Source organism: Dreissena polymorpha, chromosome 4, assembly GCF_020536995.1.
Source record: "Dreissena polymorpha isolate Duluth1 chromosome 4, UMN_Dpol_1.0, whole genome shotgun sequence".
Taxonomy (NCBI): domain Eukaryota; kingdom Metazoa; phylum Mollusca; class Bivalvia; order Myida; family Dreissenidae; genus Dreissena; species Dreissena polymorpha.
The window spans coordinates 103,043,323-103,068,870 of NC_068358.1; the positions used below are offsets into that span (position 1 = coordinate 103,043,323).

General features: G+C 36.6%; 3 protein-coding genes across 6 annotated transcripts in view; 2 read left to right on the plus strand and 1 right to left on the minus strand.

Moving 5' to 3' along the window:
* Window positions 1-1,614: 1,614 nt before the first annotated feature.
* LOC127877146 (uncharacterized) lies at window positions 1,615-17,268 on the minus strand. 3 transcript variants are annotated; one of them, XM_052422798.1, is made up of 9 exons: window positions 16,745-17,268; window positions 10,313-10,457; window positions 8,989-9,059; window positions 8,191-8,775; window positions 4,835-5,036; window positions 4,357-4,437; window positions 3,420-3,486; window positions 2,981-3,030; window positions 1,615-2,602 (listed from the first exon to the last, which is right to left on the minus strand). In XM_052422798.1, the coding sequence occupies exons 4-9, from the start codon at window positions 8,766-8,768 to the stop codon at window positions 2,300-2,302; spliced, it is 1,281 nt and encodes a 426-aa protein (XP_052278758.1). In that variant the 5' UTR covers window positions 8,769-8,775; window positions 8,989-9,059; window positions 10,313-10,457; window positions 16,745-17,268; the 3' UTR covers window positions 1,615-2,299. The 3 variants fall into 3 exon arrangements, with proteins under 3 accessions (XP_052278758.1, XP_052278756.1, XP_052278757.1); XM_052422796.1 differs by having other exon boundaries at window positions 16,724-17,268; XM_052422797.1 differs by lacking the exon at window positions 8,989-9,059 and having other exon boundaries at window positions 16,724-17,268.
* Window positions 10,454-16,056, plus strand: LOC127877143 (heat shock 70 kDa protein 12B-like). Its single transcript, XM_052422790.1, has 5 exons — window positions 10,454-10,666; window positions 10,820-11,364; window positions 12,253-12,474; window positions 14,021-14,192; window positions 14,444-16,056. Exons 2-5 carry the CDS (start codon window positions 10,936-10,938, stop codon window positions 15,496-15,498), a joined length of 1,878 nt encoding a protein of 625 aa, XP_052278750.1. The 5' UTR covers window positions 10,454-10,666; window positions 10,820-10,935; the 3' UTR covers window positions 15,499-16,056.
* A 344-nt stretch (window positions 17,269-17,612) lies between the features above and the next one.
* The window catches only part of LOC127877138 (uncharacterized), a 58,235-nt gene continuing 50,299 nt past the window's right edge, over window positions 17,613-25,548 (plus strand). For both annotated transcript variants that reach the window (XM_052422782.1, XM_052422783.1), the window contains exon 1: window positions 17,613-17,896. The gene's annotated coding sequence lies outside the window, so the exon portion shown is untranslated. The remainder of the gene's footprint in view (window positions 17,897-25,548) is intronic.

Here is a 25,548-nt window from a genome sequence, read left to right on the forward strand (position 1 = left end):
GAGGTACATAGATCTCGCACTCCAGAGGTACATAGATCTCAACGCATGCAGAGGTACGTAGATCTCACCGCATGCAGAGGTACATAGATCTCACACTCCAGAGGTACATAGATCTCACACTCCAGAGGTAAGTAGATCTCACCGCATGCAGAGGTACGTAGATCTCACCGCATGCAGAGGTACATAGATCTCACACTCCAGAGGTTCGTAGATCTCACCGCATGCAGAGGTACACAGATCTCACCGCATGCAGAGGTACGTAGATCTCACCGCATGCAGAGGTACATATATCTCACCGCATGCAGAGGTACATAGATATCCCCGCATGCAGAGGTACGTAGATCTCACCGCATGCAGAGGTACGTTGATCTCACCGCATGCAGAGGTACATAGATTTCGTACTCCAGAGGTACGTATATCTCACCGCGTGCATAGGTACATAGATCTCACACTCCAGAGGTACATAGATCTCACACTCAAGAGGTACTCAGATCTCACCGCATGCAGAGGTACATAGATCTCACACTCCAGAGGTACATAGATCTCACACTCCAGAGGTACATAGATCTCACACTCCAGAGGTACATAGATCTCATACTCCAGAGGTACGTAAATCTCACCGCATACAGAGGTACATAGATCTCACACTCCAGAGGTACATAGATCTCACACTCCAGAGGTACGTAGATCTCACCGCATGCAGAGGTACATAGATCTCACACTCCAGAGGTACATAGATCTCACACTCAAGAGGTACATAGATCTCACACCCCAGAGGTACAAAGATCTCACATTCCAGAGGTACGTAGATCTCACCGCATGCAGAGGTACATAGATCTCACACGCCAGAGGTACATAGATCTCACACTCCAGATGTACATATATCTCACACTCCAGAGGTACATAGATCTCACACTCCAGAGGTGCATAGATCTCACACTCCAGAGGTACATAGATCTCACACTCCAGAGGTACGTAGATCTCACACTCCAGAGGTACGTAGATCTCACACTCCAGAGGTACATAGATCTCATTGCATGCAGGTGCAGTGTACAGGAACCAGAAGTATTGAGTGCATAATTGTAAAATTGCATGGTTGTTCCCCTTTGTAATATTTTAAACCTTAACCCATTTATGCCTAGTTGACTGCCCCATCCTTCTAAATTGGATCAATTTATTTCCAAAATTAGGGATGTCTAGTATATTTATTTCTACATTTAGAATATTTCTTACAGAAATTCCTTTAAGCAAACAGCGCAGACCCTGATGAGACGCCTTATCATGCGGCGTCTCATCTGGGTCTACGCTGTTTGCCAAGGCATTTTTTCTAGACGCTAGGCATAAATGTGTTAACTCCTTCAAACATATGTTTTGTTTCAGTTGGTTTTTTTAGTCTATAATACATGTATGTGATGCATGAACAATATAGACAAATAAAGATATTGCAAAGAAGGTTAACAGCTATGAAAACCACAAAAAGCAAACTCCAAAATCCATGAATGTTTTGACAAATTATTATTTCTTCCTGCATTTTATTATTTTACCCCAATACATAATTATTAACTGTACACCGTTCTTTACAAAAAACTATGAATATATTTGCAATTTGTTCACTGTTCATTTATAGGGGAAATTAATTTTGACGAATAGTACATAATAATTAACAAAAAATGAATATTTAGATAGTAATGAAAAGCAAAATTTAAACCATATTGCTCATTGGTGTAAGTCTTTGAGATTTACTTAATATGTTAAAAGGGCTATTAGATAGAGATGTTGAATTATGAAAAAATGTCTTTTAAATTCCATGCTGTACACATCGCCCCCCTGGGTGCAAAAAGGTACCATGTGAAATTGAAATTAGAAGGTACGTGGTATCTTTTTGCGCCAATGGGGCGACATAATGTATAGGTTTCTAGGAAAACAATGTGCCTCTTTGCTATGTCTGGTGTAATGTTTCATTAATTAGCTGTGCATGCATAAAGGGCATGCATTTACGATGTAATAATTTTTATACAACTTTTTTGAAATGTTCACCAACATTTCAAATGTACACAATAAGTTTTAAGATATTGAGTTATAAACAAAAACTGTTATATAAAACAAAACGTATTCAAAATAATTTAATATATTTCAAATCCGTTAAAAGAGTCAATTTAAATGCAATTAACTTTTTCCTACATTCGGTTTCATTAATGCTGCTTTAAGGTATTTAACCAGTTAGTAAACACACTCGTCTCTTTAAACTCCAGCTTGAGTTTTCAGTATTTCTCGATTGTGTTTACTTGATGCTTATGTTCTACTCTGCTTCAGCATACACCATTCCTTTGACCAACAGATTTCCGTTTTCACAGTCATACAACGCCGGCCAAACGAAGAATTTAACGACACTGGCTTCCGACTTATCACATGACCACCACAGGTTATGTTTCTCCTCGTCGAGGCAAGTGTCCCGCGTGCACAGCCACATTGTCGTCTGCTGTGTCGCCATCTGCCACGTGACACGCGCGCACTGCGTCACGTAGTTGTGCATGCGCTTGTTGTTGAAGTGACCTTCGAATTCGTTCCACTTTCCTTCGCAAGAGAGCTTCTCGTAACATTTCTAAAATTGAGTTAGAATGTTCATGTATGCAGTCCATGCATGGCTATTTGTACGGTATATGTAAAATATCCAATGGATATTACGATTGACGTATGTATTTTTTTAATACGAACTGCTTTTGTAAAAAAATACAACTACGAACGCATTCGCTTTTTGTAAAAAAATACCATTTAAATAAATATTCAATTAAAAAAATTATAGTGACTATTATACTGTTTAGTATGTCATGTTTAAGTTTTTCAAAGTGGCATAGTCACGCTCCCTTACTCCATGTTAACATAAATAACTAATTATGCAAACACGTATTTAACAATTTGTTCATCATTTAATTAAGTTTCAAATATCTCATGATCTCCAAGAAGAAACCACACATCTAACCTCTACGAGTGGCTCCACGTCCACGTCCCAGGTGTTCTGTCGAAGACTCTCTGACATTATAAATGGGAATTAAGACAAAAGAACGAAAACGGTATAACGGGTAGTTCTTTAAAAAAAAATCAATGAGTCTTTAAATATTTTTCAATTTGACAAGTTTGGAATGACTCTTTAAGATAGTAAAACTGCGTCATGCAAGGAAAATCAGTTGATGCATTTTAAATTCATAGCATACAGTTATCATTTAAATGCATAGGTACGAACGAAGTCATAACATCTATAGCATACCAAATGATACCAAACAGTAATTATTTTTCCAAGGTCAATGCGTTTCTCTTTATTTTGATTGAAAAAATTCCCATCCATTAGAACATATGACAAACTTTCATCTGCAATGATATTAAAGGAGAGTTGCTTTAATGAAAAAATCTGTTCAATACACCTTTCAGACCCGAGAGGATCTCTTCCGGAAGCGGATCCTGGTCCTTCCGGGACGCCAGGTATGAGGTCTGCAGCTGAAGGGAAAACATATGCCGAATTCTTTTAATAATGGTCTGTCGTCCAGGTTTCGGATATTTTTAATTTGTCATATTTTTTAAAATTATAATTACACTGTACATGGAAATATACTAAAAGTACACTAAGTAAGAGTTAATTAAGAGAATTCGTCAGCATTAAAACCATCAAAGTAAGGGTTCGTAGCGACAGAACGGGGCTTCTTAATATTGAGTCTCTCTTAAAACTCTAGATTACATAGCGGAGGCCGCTCCCTTTCAATCGAAGCAAGCGCCATCAGTAAATTGATTTTGAAAATAATTTTTCAAATTTATTAAACAAAATCAGTAAGGTAACATTCGAAACAGTCTAAAAGTGTACTGACATAAATGTGCGTTGATATTTTCATATGTAATACAAGATGGATTGATAATTGCATGCTTGATGTCTATCTGCGGACATAATTGTGTCTACTGTTTACTGAATTTTGCCATATGCGTTTATTATAATTTAAGTGTAGTGGATCATGTAAATGTTTATATTTCACGACGATGCTAATAATTTAAACCAGTGTATATCACCATAAACGAGCATTTAATACTTTACTTAGTATTTGATACAAGTAAATTGCATTTTAAACGCTGATCGTTAATTATTTTTTTCGAAAAAACCATTTCATCGATGTTAATATTCATAGACAGGAGCGTTTGACAACACATTCATTGTTATGTTATGCGAAAATTGAGCGAACTCTTTATTTCATGAAATAAATCGTTCTTTTTGTCAAAAAATAAATCCTCTGATTGGCTGGACGAATGGGTGAACACTGATGATATCTACATAACACACACGACTTATAACCGTGCACTTTAAACACGCCTTACCATTTTTGTCGGATTTTTGATGATTTCTGCAATTCCATTTTCGACCTCTGACAGCAACTCACAACTAACTGCATAACACGTCTGAAACAAAAGTTCGTGTTGATACGCTTAGGGTACTTTACTTAATAGCTTACCGCGTACTAACATGAAATATTCTTCCGCGTAAAACCATTAATTAGTATAATGACTGTTCGAAACCCTAAACTTAATCTCAACTTAAAATATGTGACATGTAACCAGTGTTTTAGGTAGGTCGAGCCTTATGTTTAGACGTACACCTATCTTAGTTAAAGGTCGAGCCAGTTCTGTAGTCTTATGATGGCAAAATCTTACACCAAAATAAACACAAACTAAACTGAAGACATATGTTATTCAAGTAAATAAAGGCTAATGTGTCAGAAAGTCAAGCTACGAACATACGCTTCTATGAAAATAAGTTTTAAATTTCATTTAATGTATAAGCTGAGAGCATATATACCATTAAAACTTCGGCTAGGAACCGCATCACCGATACGTCATCGACATATCCGGCCTCCTCCAGTGCCTCCTTGGCGTCGACCCATTCTTGGCTCTCCAGGTTAGAGTACGCATGCGCAACGGTGGTGGGCCGACACCGCTCTTGAATGTTTTCCATTAGTCGCGCGTCGGGGCGTTTCATGGGTTTAACCGATTGAGTTAATCTGGCAGAAAATAGTGTTAATTTAAATCTAAAGCGTCAAAAAGACAAAAGGACAAACATTTTTCTAAGTTGCTCAATAGAGATGTTAGAGGAAATGATTTTTCAAGTTCCATTAGTGTATATAAACCAAGCGGTTCCTGGTGTGGCTAATTTTTAGCTCAGGGTCATGACTTGAACAGTTTTATTTGATGTTGAACAACGACTTCTATCGATTTATTAATTCAACAAAGTCTAGTTCTTTCAGAAAGGATTTCAGAGACATACTAGTATTCGCCGATAGATAGCAATATATATTGAACTAATGGAACTCCTTAACCATTTTCAGGAGAGAAACACTTTAGTTTTGTTTTGGACAAACTTTGTGGAGAACCACAATTTGATGGCATTTGTTAAATAATTAAACATTCTGCCTTGTGATTTCAGAAATAATTTTGAAAGAAATCTTCAATGTCATATAATGCAATCAACAAACCGGTACAACGATATCGTGTAATATATCAATTATTACAACTCTGGAAATTATCATTTCTAAAAGAAGATTTGTTTTGCTAATAAAGTCTACATTAACCATGAGACACATTGTTGCCAGTTTTGACCCAATGTGAATGTTTTGAACAAGCCTGGTACAGTTCCAACGCTATGGGAAAACTGGCTTAATGTTTGTTTGTAAAGTATCGTCCCAAATTAGCATGTGCAGTTTGCAGAGACAAAACAGGGACTATAATATCCGCGTTTATGGTATTTTTCGTTTAAAGGAAGTCTCTTTTAAACGAAAATCCGGTTTAGATGGAAAGTGGCGCTTCTTATTAGCATGTGCGAACTGCACGGGCTAATCGGGGACGCTACCTTACGGACAAGCATTTAAGTCAAGTTAAAAAAATATATATATGAAGCCAAACGGAACTATTTGAACAACTTTGAAAGAGGGTAACCAATCGATAATCCATGTGAAATTTCGTTAATATCTGCCCAGCGGTTCAGGGGGAGATTTTTTTGAATGAACAGATAACGGACAACCCACAACACGACGGACAAGAAGGGATCCATTAAGCGCATCCTGTTGTACACTTAAGATGCTTTACCGGTAAATCAAAATGCAAAGCAAAATGAACATGTATTTGTATTTTACGAATGCAATTCTGGGCACTACCCAGTGGGCATCAAACGTTGTGCGAACGTTGCTGCAACGTAATATTTCGGTCGCAACGTCGGCAACCATTACCGAACGTTGCCACACATTGCATACAAAAGATTACCCGGACGTTTCATCAAACGTTGCAGTTTGGTTGTCACAATGGTGTATATGAAAGTTTTACGACGTTTTTTTCCAACGTTGCTGCAACGTTTTTTTTCCAACGTTGCTGCAACGTTGTATTTAGGTTGCATTCAAACGTTGCAGTTTCCCAGTGGGCATCCAACGTTGCTGCAACGTTGTATTTAGGTTGCATTCGAACGTTGCAGTTTGGTTGTACCAATGGTCTATATGAAAGTTTTACCGACGTTTTTTTTCCAACGTTGCTGCAACGTTTTTCTCCAAACGTTGCTGCAACGTTGTATTTAGGTTGCATTCAAACGTTGCAGTTTGGTTGTCACAATATCCAACGTTGCTGCAACGTTGTATTAAGGTTGAATTCGAACGTTGGAGTTTGGTTGTACCAATGGTGTATATGAAAGTTTTCCCGACGTTTTTTTCCAACGTTGCTGCAACGTTTTTTTCCAACGTTGCTGCAACGTTGTATTTAGGTTGCATTCAAACGTTGCAGTTTGGTTGTCACAATATCCAACGTTGCTGCAACGTTGTATTAAGGTTGCATTCGAACGTTGCAGTTTGGTTGTACCAATGGTCTATATGAAAGTTTTCCCGACGTTTTTTTCCAACGTTGCTTCAACGTTTTTTTCCGACGTTGCTGCAACGTTGTATTAAGGTTGCATTCAAACGTAGTATTTTTTTTTTTAATTATATAAAAACAATAAACAAACTATTTACTGCCAACCGCTCTTTCGAGTATTTTCGGCAGATATGCACACTGTCAAATCCGTTTCCTAGAAAGAACCAGTACTTGGTGTCTAAAGAGGGGATAATGAAACGCTCCCAGAGTAGGAATCGTACTTTATAATAATACAGTTCATGCATATGATTTCTTGTACATTTTAGAAATTAAATTTTTAAGTTTTACAAATCAGTTGCTTAAACTTTACGATGCTAAATATAAACTTTAACTCAAAATCGCCGGATAAAATATATTGCTTTAGTTGTGTTATGCATTAAATTGGTAGAATCTAGTTTCAAAGTTTCAACCAAAAATTAAAAGTCAACATTTTTGTCTGTAACATTGAACAGTCGCCGTGGTGTACGGGATGAGGTATCTGCCTAGAGATCGGGAGTTGGTGGGTTCGATTCCCACTCGGGGAGCGTTTCAGGTAACTTTCTCTAGACATCAAATAATGGTTGCTTGTATGAAACGAACTCGATTATGTTCCATAACTGCCGATCATAATCGAAAGAACGGTTGGCAGTGAATAGTTTTAAATTTATATATTATTAAAACAAATAGAATTAAAAAATACTGCGTTTTAATGCGACCTAAATACAACGTTGCAGCAACGTTTGGAAAAAAACGTTGCAGCAACGTTTGGAAAAAAACATCGGGAAAACTTTCATTTGGACCCTTCGTACAACCAAACTGCAACGTTCGAATGCAACCTAAATACAACGTTGTAGCAACGTTGGATGCTAAATGCCGATAATAATCGAAAGAACGGTTGGCAGTTAATAGTTTTAAATTTTTATATTATTAAAAAATATAGAATTAAAAAATACTGCGTTTTAATGCGACCTAAATACAACGTTGCAGCAACGTTTGGAAAAAACGTTGCAGCAACGTTTGGAAAAAAACGTCGGGAAAACTTTCATTTGGACCCTTCGTATAACCAAACTGCAACGTTCGAATGCAGCCTAAATACAACGTTGCAGCAACGTTGGATGCCCACTGGGTATGCATGTACGTATCATTTTTCACGACAAGTTTGTCTCATGTTTACAAATGCACTTATATACTTTGTTTGTGTATAGTTTTTAACGTAATAGTAATTGTACCAGTAAAACGATTTAACTATATAGGATAACTATTAAGAATGAAAAACAATTTGCTTGCCTTAATTTCAACGAGTCGTTTTCTGTTTTCATTGAGTTTAGCGAACTTTCAAGCGTTTGACGCTCTTTTCGAATTTTCTCCAGAGTGTCGCTTGCAACCTCGCCTGCTATTTTTGTTCTTTTAAACTCGTCTTGCAGCGTCAGATTGACTTTTTCAACATCCTTTATATTTTCCAGAGCTCTGTCAAGTTCCGAACGTAAGCTCTCGTTCTCCGTTTTACATTTGTGCAACTCGGATATAATTACTTCCCCTGGACCCTGTGTTTTTCCCGGGCTCATCTTGTCTTCTTTCTTGTTCGCCATTTTCCGCCGCAAATCGTCATTTTCCCGTTTCAGTTCATCCAACTTGACCCACAACTGCCCCATCCCTGCGTTCGATCCGGTCCGCGCCGGTTTTGGAGGTATTGCCGGACGGTCAGATTTCGGACGAGTTTCCTTGAGAAGAGACTCTATGAGGGTTTTTGATTTTTCAAGAAGGCGCTGTGTTTGAGGGTCTCGCCGTTTCATCATAAAAACATTCGCCAAAGAGTCACAGAAATTCTGTGCATCTGCACGAAGACTTTTATCGGGAGAAGACATATTTGTTCTGAAAACAAACGGCAGCAAATTCGAATGGGTATTACTCGTATGAGTTTAGGATAACAATTGGACTGTATTATATAGACATGCGAGTTATTTCAATTCACACTTGTTGGCCAGTTCATTTCAGTTGGTTATTTAAACCAGGTACGAAAGTAATTTCAACCCATTTAATATCACGATAGCCATTTTAAATAACGTAAGTTAGTCAGTTTTATACCACGTAAAGTAAGCCACGTCAAACCAAATCAGTTAGGCATCGCAAACCAGGGTTGTCTCACAAAGGGGGACCTTTTCACGTTTGAGTAAAATGAAAAAATAAAACAAACTTTCAGATTCGCAAAGTTTCGTTGTAGTTATGATATTTTTGAGGAAAACGTAAAACTGAACATTTACTATGGTTTAAAATATCGATTAAATGCAACTTTTGACGATTTGAAAACCTGAAAACTATTAAGCGTTACGAACGCGAAACGATTGAATAATGTTGAGAATTCTTTTGGAATCGTAATATTTTGTGACATTACGATAAACAATACTGTATAGAATACACCACTTACTGTATGAGCATGGATAAAAAGTCGCATAATGCCTAGAATTTAACATTAATGGTCAGTGGTTCAAGCCAGTGGAAGATTACTTTTGTATTCCTTTAATTTCATTTTTTTACTGGAGCTATTTAGTTCCTGTGTTTACATTTATCAATTTAGAGCATTAAATGGCAAACTTCAATACATGCCAAAATCTGTGAAAAGGGTCCTTTGAATACAATTCCATAACTCTGATTTATTCCTCATATGTTAAAAAAACACATTTTTGTATTCATGCTCACTTGTCGAACAATTAACTTTTGACAATTAAGTGGTAGACCGATGTTGTTGTTGTTGAAATATTGCTATTTTTCTTGTATTTTCACTGCAGTGAACACTATATTTTTTTATATATTTCTCACTGAGAAGTATACTAAATCGACAATTTATTATCATCAATACAAGTCTAAATTTAATTAAAATCATATATTAATAAAATATTGTATGATCGCTTATTTAAGATTAATCAAGCGGGCGTACACGATAAAGTCACGCGCGAAAACGCCAGATGACAAAGGGTCGCGATATAACATGATATCTCAAGTGGTCTTGCAATGATGTTTCCATTCTTTGTTTATTGATAGATCTTTTGGTTAATAAAAGTTGAGCTACATTACACAATTAACAATCATATTTATTGTGTTTAAGTTAATGTCATTTGTAGATTTTTACATTAAAAATGGAACTTCGGCACAGTATGTAAGGAATTATTTCAAGAATACGTTTTTTCGACATGTCTCTTCTCACTTATTTAGGTAAAGCATGTACATTACCCTTACCCAGGGACCTATAGGTCCTAAAGGTCCCTGCCTTACTATTCTGACTTTTTTTATTGTTAATCTTAACGAATTTTGAAAGTAACGAGTATAATATGACTATACATGTGCGTATAAAATGAATACATATTGTTATTTATTAATCTCGCATAAGTAAGAAAACAAGAAAGTGAATTACCTTTTTTGTTCGTTTCAGTATTTTCAAAATCCACTTCGGCTAACAGATGCAAACGGTCCTTCACAAATTAATACAGAAGCATCTGTGTTAGGGGACAGCGTGTGTCAGTGGTTCCAATCGATAGTCCGCTGCTGACTAATCTCATCTGCCAGTAGAAACAGACAGACGACAGTCATACGCGATTGGAAATCAATGGAAACCGAGCGCTTCTAAGTGCGCGTTCTTTTCCCATCCGCATAATGAGTCCAGAATTAATCGATTGATGCCTTCACGAGAAGAAAGGAATCAGCGAATATAGTATGAATGTAACTAAAACTGCAGTTGGAAGTGGGTTCTTCTTGTTATTAACGAAATGTATGATTAGGATTACATTCGTGTTGTGTAATTTTATATACCTGTAAAGTGTCATCAAGATTGTTAGTAACAAGCTTGTTCGTTTTAAAGCTCAATTATTCAGTTAAACTTCATAATATATTTTGCTTCTTTAAATTCTCATGTTTCTTTCAGTATTGCAATCTGAAGCGACCGTCGATGTAAAACAATTCACCCAGTATTCACTGCAAGATTGCTTGAGATGTACTAATACGTGCATGAACAAAACGTCTGCCTAGCTGAGTGTAACAATGGAGGACCAAATTGATAGTGGTAGAACTGCTGATGATGGTGTCCCCGCCGGTGCAGATGGTACCGATAATCCGGAACAAGACGACATTTCTGTGGCGGAAACGGACCCGGAAGTTGATGAGCGGGCCTCTTCCGGTCACAGCGAAGACCTCTTTAAAATCGTTGCTGCTATAGACTTTGGAACCACGTTCAGCGGATATGCTTATTCGTTCGCAGACGAAAAACAACGAATATACACCAACAAAAATTGGGGACAGACGCAGGGGTTTCTGCTTCACAAGACGCCCACGTGCCTTCTGCTGCGACCGGATGGAGAATTCGAGGCGTTTGGCTTCGAGGCGGTGTCGAGGTACAATGATCTTAGCGAGGAAGAGGCGGAGGAGTATTATTTCTATGACCGCTTCAAGATGAAGCTCTTCGACAACAAGGTTTGCATAATAATGCTGGTTGTACACTAATAATAGCTTAATTATGCTAAATTTGAAGATATGAATCGCGTTCTGAGAAAACAGGGCTTAATGCATATGCGTAAAGTGTCATCCCAGATTAGCCTGTGCAGTCCGCACAGGCTAATCAGGGACGACACTTTCCGCCTAAACTTGATTTTCGGTAAGGAGGGACTTCCTTGAAACTAAAAATACCTTAAATTGTCGTCTCTGATCAGCCTGTGCGGACTGCACAGGCTAATCTGGGACGACACTACGCACATGTATTAAGCCCACTTTTCTCAGAACAAGACGCATATATACCTGTTCGTAGAATAGCGATATGAAACTGTTTCATTCTGCTAAGAAAGTTATACCGATGCAAGTATACATAAGAGTCTCGCTTTGGGACAAAGGCTCTTAATGCATATGCGTTTATTGTCGTCCGAACAAGCTAATCAGGGACGAAACTTTCCGCGTGTAAGGTATTTTTCGTTTGCAGGAAGTCTCTTTTTAACCAAAATCTTGTTTAGGCAGAAAGTGTCGTCCCTGATAAGCCTGTGCGGACTGCACATGCACATATGCGACGACACTTTACGCACATGTCTTAAACGCCGTTTTTCCAGTGCGAGACTCATATATACGCATTTATTATGTGCTATTCCTGTTTTGGTAATGCTTGTTACGTGAAATACCCTAAGCTGTTGTCGTTTAAGATCTTTCATTTATCATTTAATATAGTTATTACAATATTTGACGCGGTATGGTATTGGAGTTCAATTGAATATCCAGCTAAAATACTACACATGCATCAAGAAACCTATCTTTTGCGCTTGATTCTCACATCCACAAAGCGCTGTGTGTAAGCATTAAGTTTTCCGCTACTTCCAGGACCTTCACACGGATATCTTATTGGAGGAGGTGCGCGGGAAACAGCAGATGGCCGTGCACGTGTTTGCCATGTCCTTGCGCTACATGCGTGAGCACCTGTTGCGCGCGATGAAGACCAACCTTGACCTTGACCCCGACCCTAGCGACGTCCGCTGGGTTCTCACCGTGCCGGCCATCTGGGACGAGAACTCTAAACAGTTCATGCGCGAGGCGGCACATCGGGTGAGAACACAGAAGTCAAGTTTTATTTGAGGCTTGCTCTGAGAAAACATACTTTAATGCACGTGTAAGGGACGACACTTTAAACCTAAACTGACTTTTTTCCAATATGAGACTTCCTTTATACCAAAAATATCCCCTAAAAGCGGAATGTGTCGTGCCTGATTATCATATGCGTACTGCACAGTCTAATCTGGGACGACACTTTACGCACACGAAGTAAGCCCCGTTTTCTCCAGAGCGACGCCCATATGTTACTTATTAAACGGGTCTCCATGGCCTTCTTTAATACCACATAGAGATGAAAGTATAATACAAGCGATTTATACCATGGCCTTTAGTTTCAGTTTATACCCTCGGTACTTGCAAGGTTTGGCACATTATATAGCGGTTTAGATTACCATGTATAACAAATATAACCAATAATTGAAGATCCCTGACAGGTACTTGTTCACAGTTTGGTCAAATTATAATTTTCACAACAATTGTCAGAAATTTTAAAAGAAAAAGAATGCATACATTATGTGAAACATAATTACATCCTGACGAAGAATTAAAAAAATTACTACTCAAAATCAACAAAAAATTTCGTAAAATAAAGTTAAACAATTAAATATCAGTGTTCCTTATGGCAATTGCAACGCCAGATGTGGTCTGGTAAAATAGATGTTTGTAGATACACAATGCTCGTTTTCATTATTGTTTTGCATAATTAAATTCATTTTAATTTGCTGCAACGATATCTATTCATACGACACATGAACACTTACATGGTGTTCGTGTGTTGTATGAATAGATAGATTCGCGGGAAATTAAAATGGAATTAATTGTGTCACAAATAAATAAAAACGAGCATTTTGTATCTACAAAAATCTACGTAATCATACCACATCTAGCGTTGAAATAGTGGCTATTGCTATACGGAACACGGATTGTTTAGGTGTTTAACTCTATTTTACGAAATACTTTACGAAATTTTCGTTGATTTTGAGCGTTATAGAGGCTTTAATGGATAATCAATATTCGAAATCGGCTAAATAATAAAGCGTTTGTAACAATTATCCTCCATAATTTGGAAACTACGTTGAAAACGTACATACAGTCAATGATTTGCTACTGAAATCTGCAGTCTGTGTGTACTTTGGTATTATATGTATCGGGTTTTAATTCCATGAAAGGCTATTTTTGCTATTCAACTTTTTTCTTGCTATTACAAATAGACTATTCAAAACATAATATATTTCTTTGTAAACACATTTCATGTTGTTTTTTTTAAAAATACGAAAATCAGACGTATTTTGAAAATGTGAAATCCAGCATTGACGATGTTTGCAACGTTAACTTGCCTTAATTACTATTTTTTACAAGCAAGCAAGATAATGCATCAGATAGATTATGTTTTCATAGATAGGTGATCTGCCCATTTTGCTCAAATTGTAATGCGCTGTAACGTTAACAAATGATGTACACATTTTGCATACGATTTGTACGCGGGTTGTTGTTTTTAAAGGAAACGCACACACACACACAAAGCCGTATTTGTTTTCAGGGACGCTTGATAGATAGTCTCTACAGCAATCAGCTTGTAATAGCACTGGAACCGGAAGCAGCTTCGCTGTATTGTAGAACACTTCCGGTGGGCATGTTAGGTTCCAGCGTCGACGCTGGCGCCCGGCCCAGCTTCGAGCCTGGCACCAAGTACCTTGTCGTCGATGCTGGAGGTGTTGATTTTAAATAAATCATCCCATATAATATGTAGTGTACATAATACTTTATTCTCAGTAACATCCATTGACTCGTGCTTTTCAAAGTCCCTACCGATTTCTAGTTCCCTTTCATTTGGTAATAGTTTCACTTATATATAATTCAGAAACATTTTTTAACAAAATAATCTCCGCTTGCAATTTTCGTAAGAATGCATGTGCCCAAGTCATAAAAAATATTGAAGTTAAATTGTCTGCTCTTTATATAGGTGGCACAATCGACATCGTTGCTCACAAGATAAGGAAGGACGGTCGTATCCGGGAGCTCTTCCGGGCCACTGGGGGCGCGTGGGGCGGCACTATGATTGACACTCAGTTCCTTAACCTGCTCAATAAGATATTCGGAGAAGATTTTATGCGCGCATTCAAAAACGAATGTCCCAAAGACTTCGTGGAGCTTTTACAGGATTTCGAAATCAAGAAACGTAGCGAGTGCGACACCCTTCGCGTTTCACTTCCATACAACTTTTGCAACTTCCGTCATTTTGGCCGGTCTGTTCAAGAGTGCATAAAATCGTTTGCCGCGCAGGCGGAAGCGGAAATAAAATTTTCGTCTGGAAAATTCGTGATGTCTTCTGCGGTTGTGGACGAACTTTTCCAGGACTCCCTGGCACAGATCAACGGCCACATCGCTTCCTTGATGCGGCGTTCGAGATTGAAGGACGTCAAGTACATATTTCTGGTTGGAGGATTCGCAGAATCGGCTCGGCTGCAGAGGTCAATCAAGGACGAGTTCAGCAATGAGAATGTCAGTGTCCTGATTCCAGAAGAGGCGAGTCTGGCGGTGGTACGGGGCGCCGTCGCATTCGGGCGCGACCCAAGCTGCATTTGCCAGCGGATATGCCGCTACACGTATGGCGTCGGCTCCTATCTACCCTTTGAGAACGGTGTGCACCGAGCGGACCTCCGGGTGGAATCGGACGGCATGGTGCTCTGCAAGAATATCCTGCAGGTGTGGGCGGAGGCCGGGGAGGTGATCGGACATAACGAGATCTGGAAGGAGACCTACACGCCGATAATCACCAACCAAAAGGGCATCATATTCGAGTTCTATAAGTCCATGCGCCGGAAGGTGAAGTACACTGACGAGCCGGAAGTGGTGAAGTGCGGCTGCCTCGTGGTGGAGATGCCGAATATGACGGGAGACAAGGCGCGCTCCGTCGACCTCGAGGTGATATTCGGCGGCACCGAGATCCGCGTGGTGGGCTACGACCACACGAGCAACACTACGAGGGAGACGTACATTGACTTTCTTACAACGTAGGCATTATTACATGGGTCGCATTCACTTTACACCATATCTCACAAATAACTACATGCTTATGTATTAATCTATTAAAGCATGAGTATTTTTAAGCTGTGTTTGAACCTGTTCAATCCATGGTAAAATCATATACGACACATTTAAATTCAGTTTAAACTCAAATAAGTAATAATTATTCTTCTTACATTCCAAAAAGTATTTTCCTTGTTAGTAATGTGAAATGTGAATGAATGAATACCTGTTTTTGTTTTGCTTTTACCAACTTAATCATATGTGTATGAAAAAGATGCTAATGCTCGGATAAAACTTGTTTCAATTTGTTAATGGAAACGCGTTCATAAATCTATAAGAAGAACGTTTCGGCCAATAATAACACACTTTCTTTTTTTTCGAAGAAAAAAAAAACCGTTCATTTTTTTACCTGCATGATTCAACCAATTGTATTCGCTTTTGAATATTTGCGTTTATTTAAAAGCCTCAATAAATATATATCCAAAGAGTGTTGTGTAAGTACAAGTGTTGTACATGTTCTGTTGTTGTATATTAAAATATGTATGAAGAATATTGGAGATAAAATATATGAATACAAATAATTCTTATTGTATTGTCCCAAAAGTGTGTCGGTCTCGAATTCAATATAAATTTCTGGCAATGCCTTTGTCTCAACATATTGATATAAAATCAATGGTATATGCATTTAACGGTTTCAGGGATCTGCGTGTTAGGTTCAATATAATACGTTTATGCCAACAACATTAAATGACTATCATATTATAATCGGACTGACTCATAACACAAAAAAATATTTTCAAATACATGTAACAACGTTGCGCGGAAATGAAATTATAAAGGCCAACATAGATATATGTATACAATTATTACACAATTGATTGATTGATTGTTTAAAATATGTTTACAGATCTAAATAATACTCCTACTAGCCTACGCTAATAAAAACACAAAACAACGCGGCAAAATGACTGATTGTACAAAAATGTTTGGTATTATTAGTGAACGGTCTCTGACTTCGACTGCAGCGCCTTGAAACACTAAGCGCGACCTCTCATTTCGGGATCTTCAATTAAGTACATGATTTGAGCATTTACGCGCTAATAACATATATTGAATGTTACAAGAAATATCAGCTTCAATAAACTAACGATTACACAAAAAAAGCAAAAAACCCATACATTAAAGAGACATTTCGTATATAAAAAAATCGTACCTGGAGAAAAACAACACAAACCTCGGTCCTCTGCAAACTGATGCTTTAATAACCAATAGATGATGTTGTTGATGGTGCTAACGATAATTTTGTTTAGACTACGCAACACATACTGCTCTTCTTTTCATGCTTTAAAGTGATTCATGTGTGTCCCTTTGTCTCTACGTCCGTCTGTCCGAATCCACCCGTCCGCCCTTACGTCTGTCTATCTTTCCGTAGAAACAACTTGTCCCACAACGCACTCCTACAATTTTCACCAACATAAAGCCTTTTAAAATGAATGGTTTCTTCTTACATTGAGTATTACATGTGCGTTAAAGTGTTAATTATTCCGCGTTAAAATGGCATAACATCCCCTTTTCATCGTATAATTGTTATAGCATGACTATTAGAATCTTCTACGTACATTCAGGGACCTATACCAACAAATAGTTTCCTGGTACATTATGACAATTAAGCTATAGCGGAGGTCATCGTCACTACAGATGCAATCTCTATTTAAATAAAAAAGGTTGTTCAGAAAACGTATGACAACACTTTTATCATCTCATTTAATCCAGTATTAATATAAATGTAGACGACAGCAAACAAGAAATTAGTCAGAGCGAGCGATTTATGTACGACATGGTTAAAGTGGTCTGTAGCCACACCAGCACTGACTCGCATTCCTTATACATGAACGAGGTTTATGCATTTTTATGCTGAAGTTTTCATCGAAAATTATTCTCTGTTCAAAATTGATGTTTTCCTATCATTAAACTTAAATAAATCAGTATTCGTAGTCGTAGTAGTCAAACAATTGCTCAAAAACTCTTAACATTTATAAGAGAGCAGAAGACACGAAATAACTATCTGTAACCACGAGACAAGGGAGACGACTTTGAGACACAGCGTGCTATTTGGATCGTCGGTTAACCAGAATTTAAGACCTTAAATTTGAGAAAATGTGTTGATTATGTTACAAGTTTTCAGTGACAGTTACTTAGTAATTAACATTTTGTAAACTCATGGACGAACTAAGCAGTTAGTTGACTACTAATGAAACTAGCGTGTACTTTTGGTTTGATGTTTATTTTAGAACTTTTAATCATGTGATCCTCCACGTGTTTGAGAGAATGTTGTCCCACAATTCATTGCGGTAACATTCATTTTACACAAAATGGCGGACCTTTTGTAAGTCAAATATAGGAAAGTTTGTACGCTTATATTAAAGCACTATGACACTCCCTTTCCCCGAGCATGTGGGAAATAGTTACTTAAACATTTCGCTTTCTATTTGAATTATGCAATTTACCGAATACGCATGTGTGCAAAGATTTATTAGACGACGTAAGTTACCATGATAGCCGCTGTCGGAAATGTAGTGTTACGGTAACAAATGTTGATTATTGCTCGTTGTGTATCAATACGGTATGGTGAGGGTAAACTTGATAGGTAAATCGATTGGATAAGACGTTTTTAAATTATTTCAATTGGTATTTCAATACAGATGCGTTTAGTTTGACCAAAATTGTGTTTGAAAAAAACATAACAATATTTCCAGTTGGTTTTAGTTTGCGGCAGACGTAATCAGCAGTCGATGGCGCTAAAGCATGGTAGTGTTTTGACGTGTGCTTTTTGCTGTTTTATAATTGTTATGTTTGCTAATTAGTACTTTTTAATGACGATTTTTCCCCCAAAAACAATAGCTATGTTCACTTTGTAGACACAAATAGTAAGGCATGTTGATTTAAGTAGCTCTAGTCTTGATTTATCCAAATAATGCTGGGTATAATATTTGACCTCAAAAATTATATTGTAGTAAATATGCTTCATATGGCTTTTAATAATATAGGACAGAATGTGATGGCTAAATCATACTGTAAATGTTTTTGATTAGTGTATATCTGCTTTTATACTAATGATATATTTAAAATTACTACAGTTGTACCGACAAGTCTTCATTATTTTAGTAGATTTAGCCATATATTATTCATAAGTCATTTTCAATAGAACTAGATGTATTTTGTTTGTGATTTAAAATTGCTGGTATATAGATTAAATGCCCATCTGAACTTGTAATCTTTTTCTTTTGTAGACAAAGTGTTATTTAATTATTAATATTTTGCGCATCCAAACTCGAATCCTTTCAATTAAGCAATGCATCCCAATGCATACTATAGGATCATAAAATTACATACATTTACATTCGGTCAGTAAGTTTGTTGTTTTTATGATTAACCTATAAGTATTGAAAATTCCACAATGCAAAAATAATTAAAGCATGTTTAATAAATCTACTTATATAAGGCCACAGCAAATTGATGAGATGTTTTTGAGATTTGCTGTATCTGAAAATCCTGCACCAGATTTTTGTTTGCAGGCATGGTTAATTTTGACCTGCGCCTGATTTTATATAAAAAGAATAGTGTATAGGTTTTGGTCAAACCTACACAGGATTTAACAACATAGACTCTATTTTTGGGGGAAACGAAAAAGGCACCATCCAGCTGTCTATTCCTTTTTTATTGGATTATGTCATGTTTCATTTACTTGTTAGAATGGGTCTGCTTTTTTAGAGTAATAAAAGTTTACTGAAGTGATTTGGTGGGTAATATTGTATAGTTTGTTCAAATCATGCTCCTAGTGCATGTGCCTAAAGTTTTGTCCAAGATAAGTCTGTGAAGTCTGCACAGGTTAATCATTGACAACATTTTCCTTCTTAATTAGATCTTTGTTCAGAAGAGACTTTATTTAAACACAAAATAGTCATAAAAGCATGAAGTGTTGTCACTGGATAGGTTTAGCGGTGATGACACTAAGTACATGCATAAAACCCTTTCCCACTTTGAAGGGAAGTGAAAATGGCAATGTGTAAACAGCATAAAACATGAACAGCCTGCGCTTAACTCACAGTCTGTTCAGGTTTTATGCTGTTTGCTGCTCATCCGTATCTAAAGTTTGGAGATGAACCCTAAAAAACTTGAATCTAGTAAGAACGGTCTTTAATTAAATACAATTTTCTACAGGATCGACTACAAATGCGTGAAAATGCGTACAGTCCACTCTTGTTATCCCGTTAAGTCGGCGGGAACAAGAAAAATATCGAGATTACAAGAGTTCGAGATATCCTATTAGGCATTTTCAAAGAAAAAATGAGACGAAAATTTTCCTTGTTTTAAACATCTAAATACCTGCTAATTGGTCTAACTAAAGCCGTCACCGTGTGGCATAATACTCTCTACCTGATATATACGCCTTTTTACGAGGCACGATTAATTTTGCTATTAAAATGCTTAAAATGACGTTTTGAGTATTAAAGAATTGCATGTCGAGTAAACATCCAGTAATGTAAAGTTATGATGCAATTGACGTCCAATCAACACCAGGGTTTTCCATATGAACATGCGTAAATCACGTTCCGGAATACTGAACTGTACATGTACATTTTGTTGTTTGAAATGCAAAGTTCAATCGATTATTTGTACAGGATCAAATAAAAATGAAAAGCCATTTTGAGTCTTGTCTTTATTATCTTTATTACTCAACATCCCCAGATCTAGATACAGGCTTGAAGAATTCAGTTATGCCCTTCTGCTTAGAACAGACACTCTGCAGAAATTGTCTCTGAACAATCAGTTGCACGTTGGCAGCCTTTCTCTGGCCGTCAGAGTGCGAGTGACACTTAAAGTGACAGGCCTTACTCAAGTGTTAATGGCTAACGACATTACACACGTGTGATCATTGATGCAATTAACGGATCAATTTCCTACCGCACAGAATCGGGAGCAGTTGGGCGAAGCGGGATGGTGAAGTATCAAAGAAAAAATTTCTCACCTTTTGCAGACACTGGGACAGTTATTCGCACTTCGAGATAAACCACAGTAAATACATGTAAAATCGGGACTCGGGACAAATTTTTTATCAACATATCCTATTATTCAATATAAAGAAAATCGAGATAAGCGATGTTTATTTACATAGATAAAGAAAGAAAAAAAGGGACATTGCGCATACTTCGACATATTGAGAATGTTGAGATATCCGATATTGAGATAATGAGAGTGGACTGTATACCTAAGTGGTGAAGAGTTAAGCCCTAATATGTCTCTGTTTCTCTGTAGCATGGTCAGACTGTACAAGCACCAGTATTGTCTACTCCAGTTATTCTTAGCTTTTCTAACATACACATAATGGCATGTCATTTCTTACAAGTTGGTAAGTTTTTTAGCGAAAAAACGCAATAACAGTTTACACAAATCAGGGTTTTTTTTTGTTCTAAGAAAGTGACGCCGATAGTCGGCATTTTCCTCTACCAAATTTTCCCGTTTAAATACAATTTCCCCTAGAAGAATATCATTTTTCGCCAAAACGTATCTTTTTTTAGCATTTATTTAAGCTTTAAATCGAATTTTGTTAATTGTGATGCTTATTTATCCATTGCAATACTAGCTTATTTTCCAAGTTCGCGAAAACCATTAAGATAGAAATAAGCGTCTACGGTGTTGGATTAGGATGTTTAGTTTGCAGTTCCTGTTAATTTTTGCAAAGCCATGAGGAACATTTCGCACTTTATCGCTGTAAATGTTGGTAGAAGAAACCTCAAACTTAACATCTTACATCTTAGTCGATAAGCGCATGCTATATAACGTAATGGATAAAGGGAAGTCACTCTAAATGTCATTAGTGTTTGTAAACAGGTTTTTTATGATTTTGACAGAAAACTTCTTTATTGTAATTGGGAAAAATGCCATCTAGATTTGATATGGAATGGGGCCGTTTGCTTTGGAAATGCCGTCATTTTCCGGAGGCGCAGAGTCAGTGTTGAAACCCCCTGAAATCAGAGTAGATGAGTTATAGACATTGATTAAAACAGTTTTTATTTTTTCCCGAAATATGTCTCTTTCGCACTCTATTTTCCCCTTTCACCCAGTGTCCAGCGTCTTCCCCTTTTTCTAAAAAAAAACCTGCAAATGGACAGGGTTTTTATCAAAAAAGCTTTGTACGTATGTATATATATATATACATAAATGAAATGTAATAACTAAGTGTTTTTGAACCATACTGTATTTGAAGTTACAGTCACTGATGATACAAAATCTATGAAATCTTGATTTTTTATTTTATAAGAAACTTTTATAGATTTAAAAAAAAAGGTTTTTGAACCTTTATACAATAAGAGCATTTTGATTTTGATAGTCAATAAATAATTTATCACTTTTCAAATAAACAGTTCAAGTAATCATTATATGCTCTGGCTGCTTGCCCTAAAAAACCAATATTGTGACCAATAAGGTGGTTTGAAATATATTGATGATAATAAGGTGGTTTGAAATATATTGATGATTTAATGTATCATGGTTTGAATAAAAAAAAAGTATGTGTATATCATGACTTCAATAATGAACAAATAGATTAAAGCAGTAATTTTGATCTATAAACATGATTGGTTTTTATGTAAAAGTGTTTGACTCAAACATTATTGGCTAGAAATATATAAAAGCAAGCAATGTCAATACATATTCTCATTATATATAATACAAAAACAAAAGTACTGAAAAACCAGGATGTTCATATTGTTAAACCAGTATTTTACTTCCTAGTCCTTACTTTCCTTTCAAAGTCCACCTTCTCTATCAGTGGGTAATGTTAGATTTGCAAGGTCCATGGATTGTTTTAATGACTGCAGAAATTGTTTATTGGAAGACATTTTAAGAAGGCATAATTCTTCTGTAGTTATTAGCTCATCTGATGAGCTTTAAGGATACCATGATGCCTGTCAAATGTGACTTAATGTTTGCGTAATCTTTTTCTTCTAATATTGTCTTTTCTGAACTGATAATTTTACTGTTACTTATAGGAATGAACACTGTATTATATGAATTTGGAATTAGACATCAAACAGGGAATGGACATCATTTTGGTGATTTTCTCAAACAAAACTATTCATTTCATGATCTGAATTTATTTTTGTAATATTTTATCAATAATACAAGCTTAATTAGTAATTTTCCATGACTTTCATTAACAGTGAATGTATTTTCATCATTTTTACTGTTTTTTAAACTGTGTCCATGTGCCGCATGGACACAGTTTCATTTCATGGGGATTTAAAAAAAAAAATCAACAAACAATCCAGTTTTGCAGTAAAATAAATTTAAATGATGCTATCATATATGCCTTTATCTGTTTTAATGATAATTTGTCAAACTAAATAAATACAACATATAAAACTGCATATTATGCCCTTTTGAAAAAACACAATTTATTCCCAAATTGATGTCTTATTCCAACTTAACATTATACTGTGTTAATGATACTTACATAACCCTCTTTTGAAGTTGTTGGATTTTTTCTGGTCAGCTTCATATGTGAATCACAAAATTAAACAATATGTGTGTATTTTACATGTTTAAATTAAAAGCCTCTTTGAAGCTGCTAGGTGGTATATGTAACATATTATGATGGTTGTCTACAAACTTTGTTTAAGTAATGCCCTATTGGTCAAAATTGGCCTGTACCTGGTGATCTGTTGTTTTATTGGTATGTATAGAGCGAAAAAACTAAAAAAATCTTGTTTTATGAAACTGCATGGCCAAGATGTTTGGTATTGTTATGAGACATCATATGGCTATCTGTTACCAAGTTTGGCCCTGCCATGATCATGGGGTCACTTGTAAATATTTTTATTTAGAACACCCAAGACCAAGAGATTTTGCATTTGGCATCTAACTGTTTACTCCTTATAAACGCACTTTGACGAGTGTTAAGTCCCTTAGAAAATCTAATTGCATTTGAAATCTTTAAAAGAATCGAGTTTTAAAGGCTTTATTTCAAACCTATAGATGCTGATTAGCTGCAAACAGAAAAAACCCTGACCAGACTGCGCTTTACTCGCAGGCTGTTCTGGTTTTATGCTGGTTGCAAAAGCCATTTCCACTTTGCTTATGATGAGGAAACATATTATGGAGATCCTTCTCTAAGTTTGTTCAAGTCATGCCCCTAATGTCAAAGTTGTTCCCGCCCTGGGGATCCCTTGTTTTCCTTACATTTATACAGAAAACAAGTATCTTCTTTCACAACGCAATATGCCCAAAGTTCTAGTATTTGGCCTATGATATACCACAACATTATACCCTACTGTACTAGGGTTACACAATTTATTTTGGGTGCACTTGTCGATTTACAATTGTTTGTCGGCAAGGTCTTTCCTGATATATTTATGATTATTTTTCTTGCTCTTCAAATGTGTTAATAACATTTTTATGTCCCCCACCATAGTAGTGGGGGACATATTGTTTTTGCCCTGTCTGTTGGTTGGTCTGTTGGTTGGTTGGTTGGTTTGCGCCAACGTTAACATTTTGCAATAACATTTGCTATATTGAAGATAGCAACTTCATATTTGGCATGCATGTGTATCTCATGAAGCTGCACACTTTGAGTGGTGAAAAGTCAAGGTCAAGGTCATCCTTCAAGGTCAGAGGTCAAATATATGTGGCCAAAATCGCTCATTTTATGAATACTTTTGCAATATTGAAGATAGCAACTTCATATTTGGCATGCATGTGTATCTCATGGAGCTGCACATTTTGAGTGGTGAAAGGTCAAGGTCAAGGTCATCCTTCAAGGTCAGAGGCCAAATATATGTGGCCCAAATCGCTTATTTTATGAATACTTTTGCAATATTGAAGATAGCAACTTGATATTTGGCATGCATGTGTATCTCATGGAGCTGCACATCTTGAGTGGTGGAAGGTCAAGGTCAAGGTCATCCTTCAAGGTCAGAGGTCAAATATATATGTAGCCCAAATCGCTTATTTTATGAATACTTTTGCAATATTGAAGATAGCAACTTAATATTTGGCATGCATGTGTATCTCATGGAGCTGCACATTTTGAGTGGTGAAAGGTCAAGGTCAAGGTCATCCTTCAAGGTCAAATATATGGGTCAAAATTGCTCATGTAATGTCACTTCTGCAATATTGAAGCTAGCAATTTTATATTTGAAATGTGTGTGTATCTCAAGGAGCTGCACATTTTGAGTGGTGAAGGGTCAAGGTCAAGGTCATCCTTCAAGGTCAAACGTCATATAGGGGGACATTGTGTTTCACAAACACATCTTGTTGGTATTGTTGTTGAGTTTGTTTACACGTTTTCATAAGTCTTGTCAAGATTGGGGTGGTTATTATTGAGTAATTTACGTCACCTGTAAAGTTTTTTGCAGCTGGGCTTTTATCAAAACATGCGAACTGGCAAACAGCTTAACACCTCCATTGTTTATTTATCGTCGGTCATGTCAGTAATGGTGTTGAGAAGTTTGAGTCGTTAAATCACGTGTCAATTATACTGAGCAACAACATGAGCAATAAACAACACTCTTCAACATGAATAGACGCTCGAAAAGAAAGCGTGAGATCTGCAATGTAAATAAAAGTTTTCAGTTGGCCTACGGTACGGAATTTTTTCTCCGATTTTTTTTGCTTCAAAAACTTTTTCCCCCGATTTTTTTCGTCAAAAAGTAGATGCATGTTATACATAAATGCGCGTTATACACAGCGTTTTATGGTATGTTTGTCCTCTACCAAGTTTGTCCAAATCATTCCTCTGGGGTCAACATTTCAGTTTTTCCCTTCTATGTGTTATAATGCAGGCCTTTTCCGCTCCATTTTGGGAAAACGCCACACTGGAATTTTTGGAATTTAGCGTCGTGAAAAACCCTATTTTGGGAAAAAAATTATTCGCAAAACTGCCTCAATTGGGAAAAATAATCGCATGTAAATAGTGTTTCTTATATTTCAAAGAAGCTGTTGACTGGTAAATAATGACTATTTTGATAACATATTATT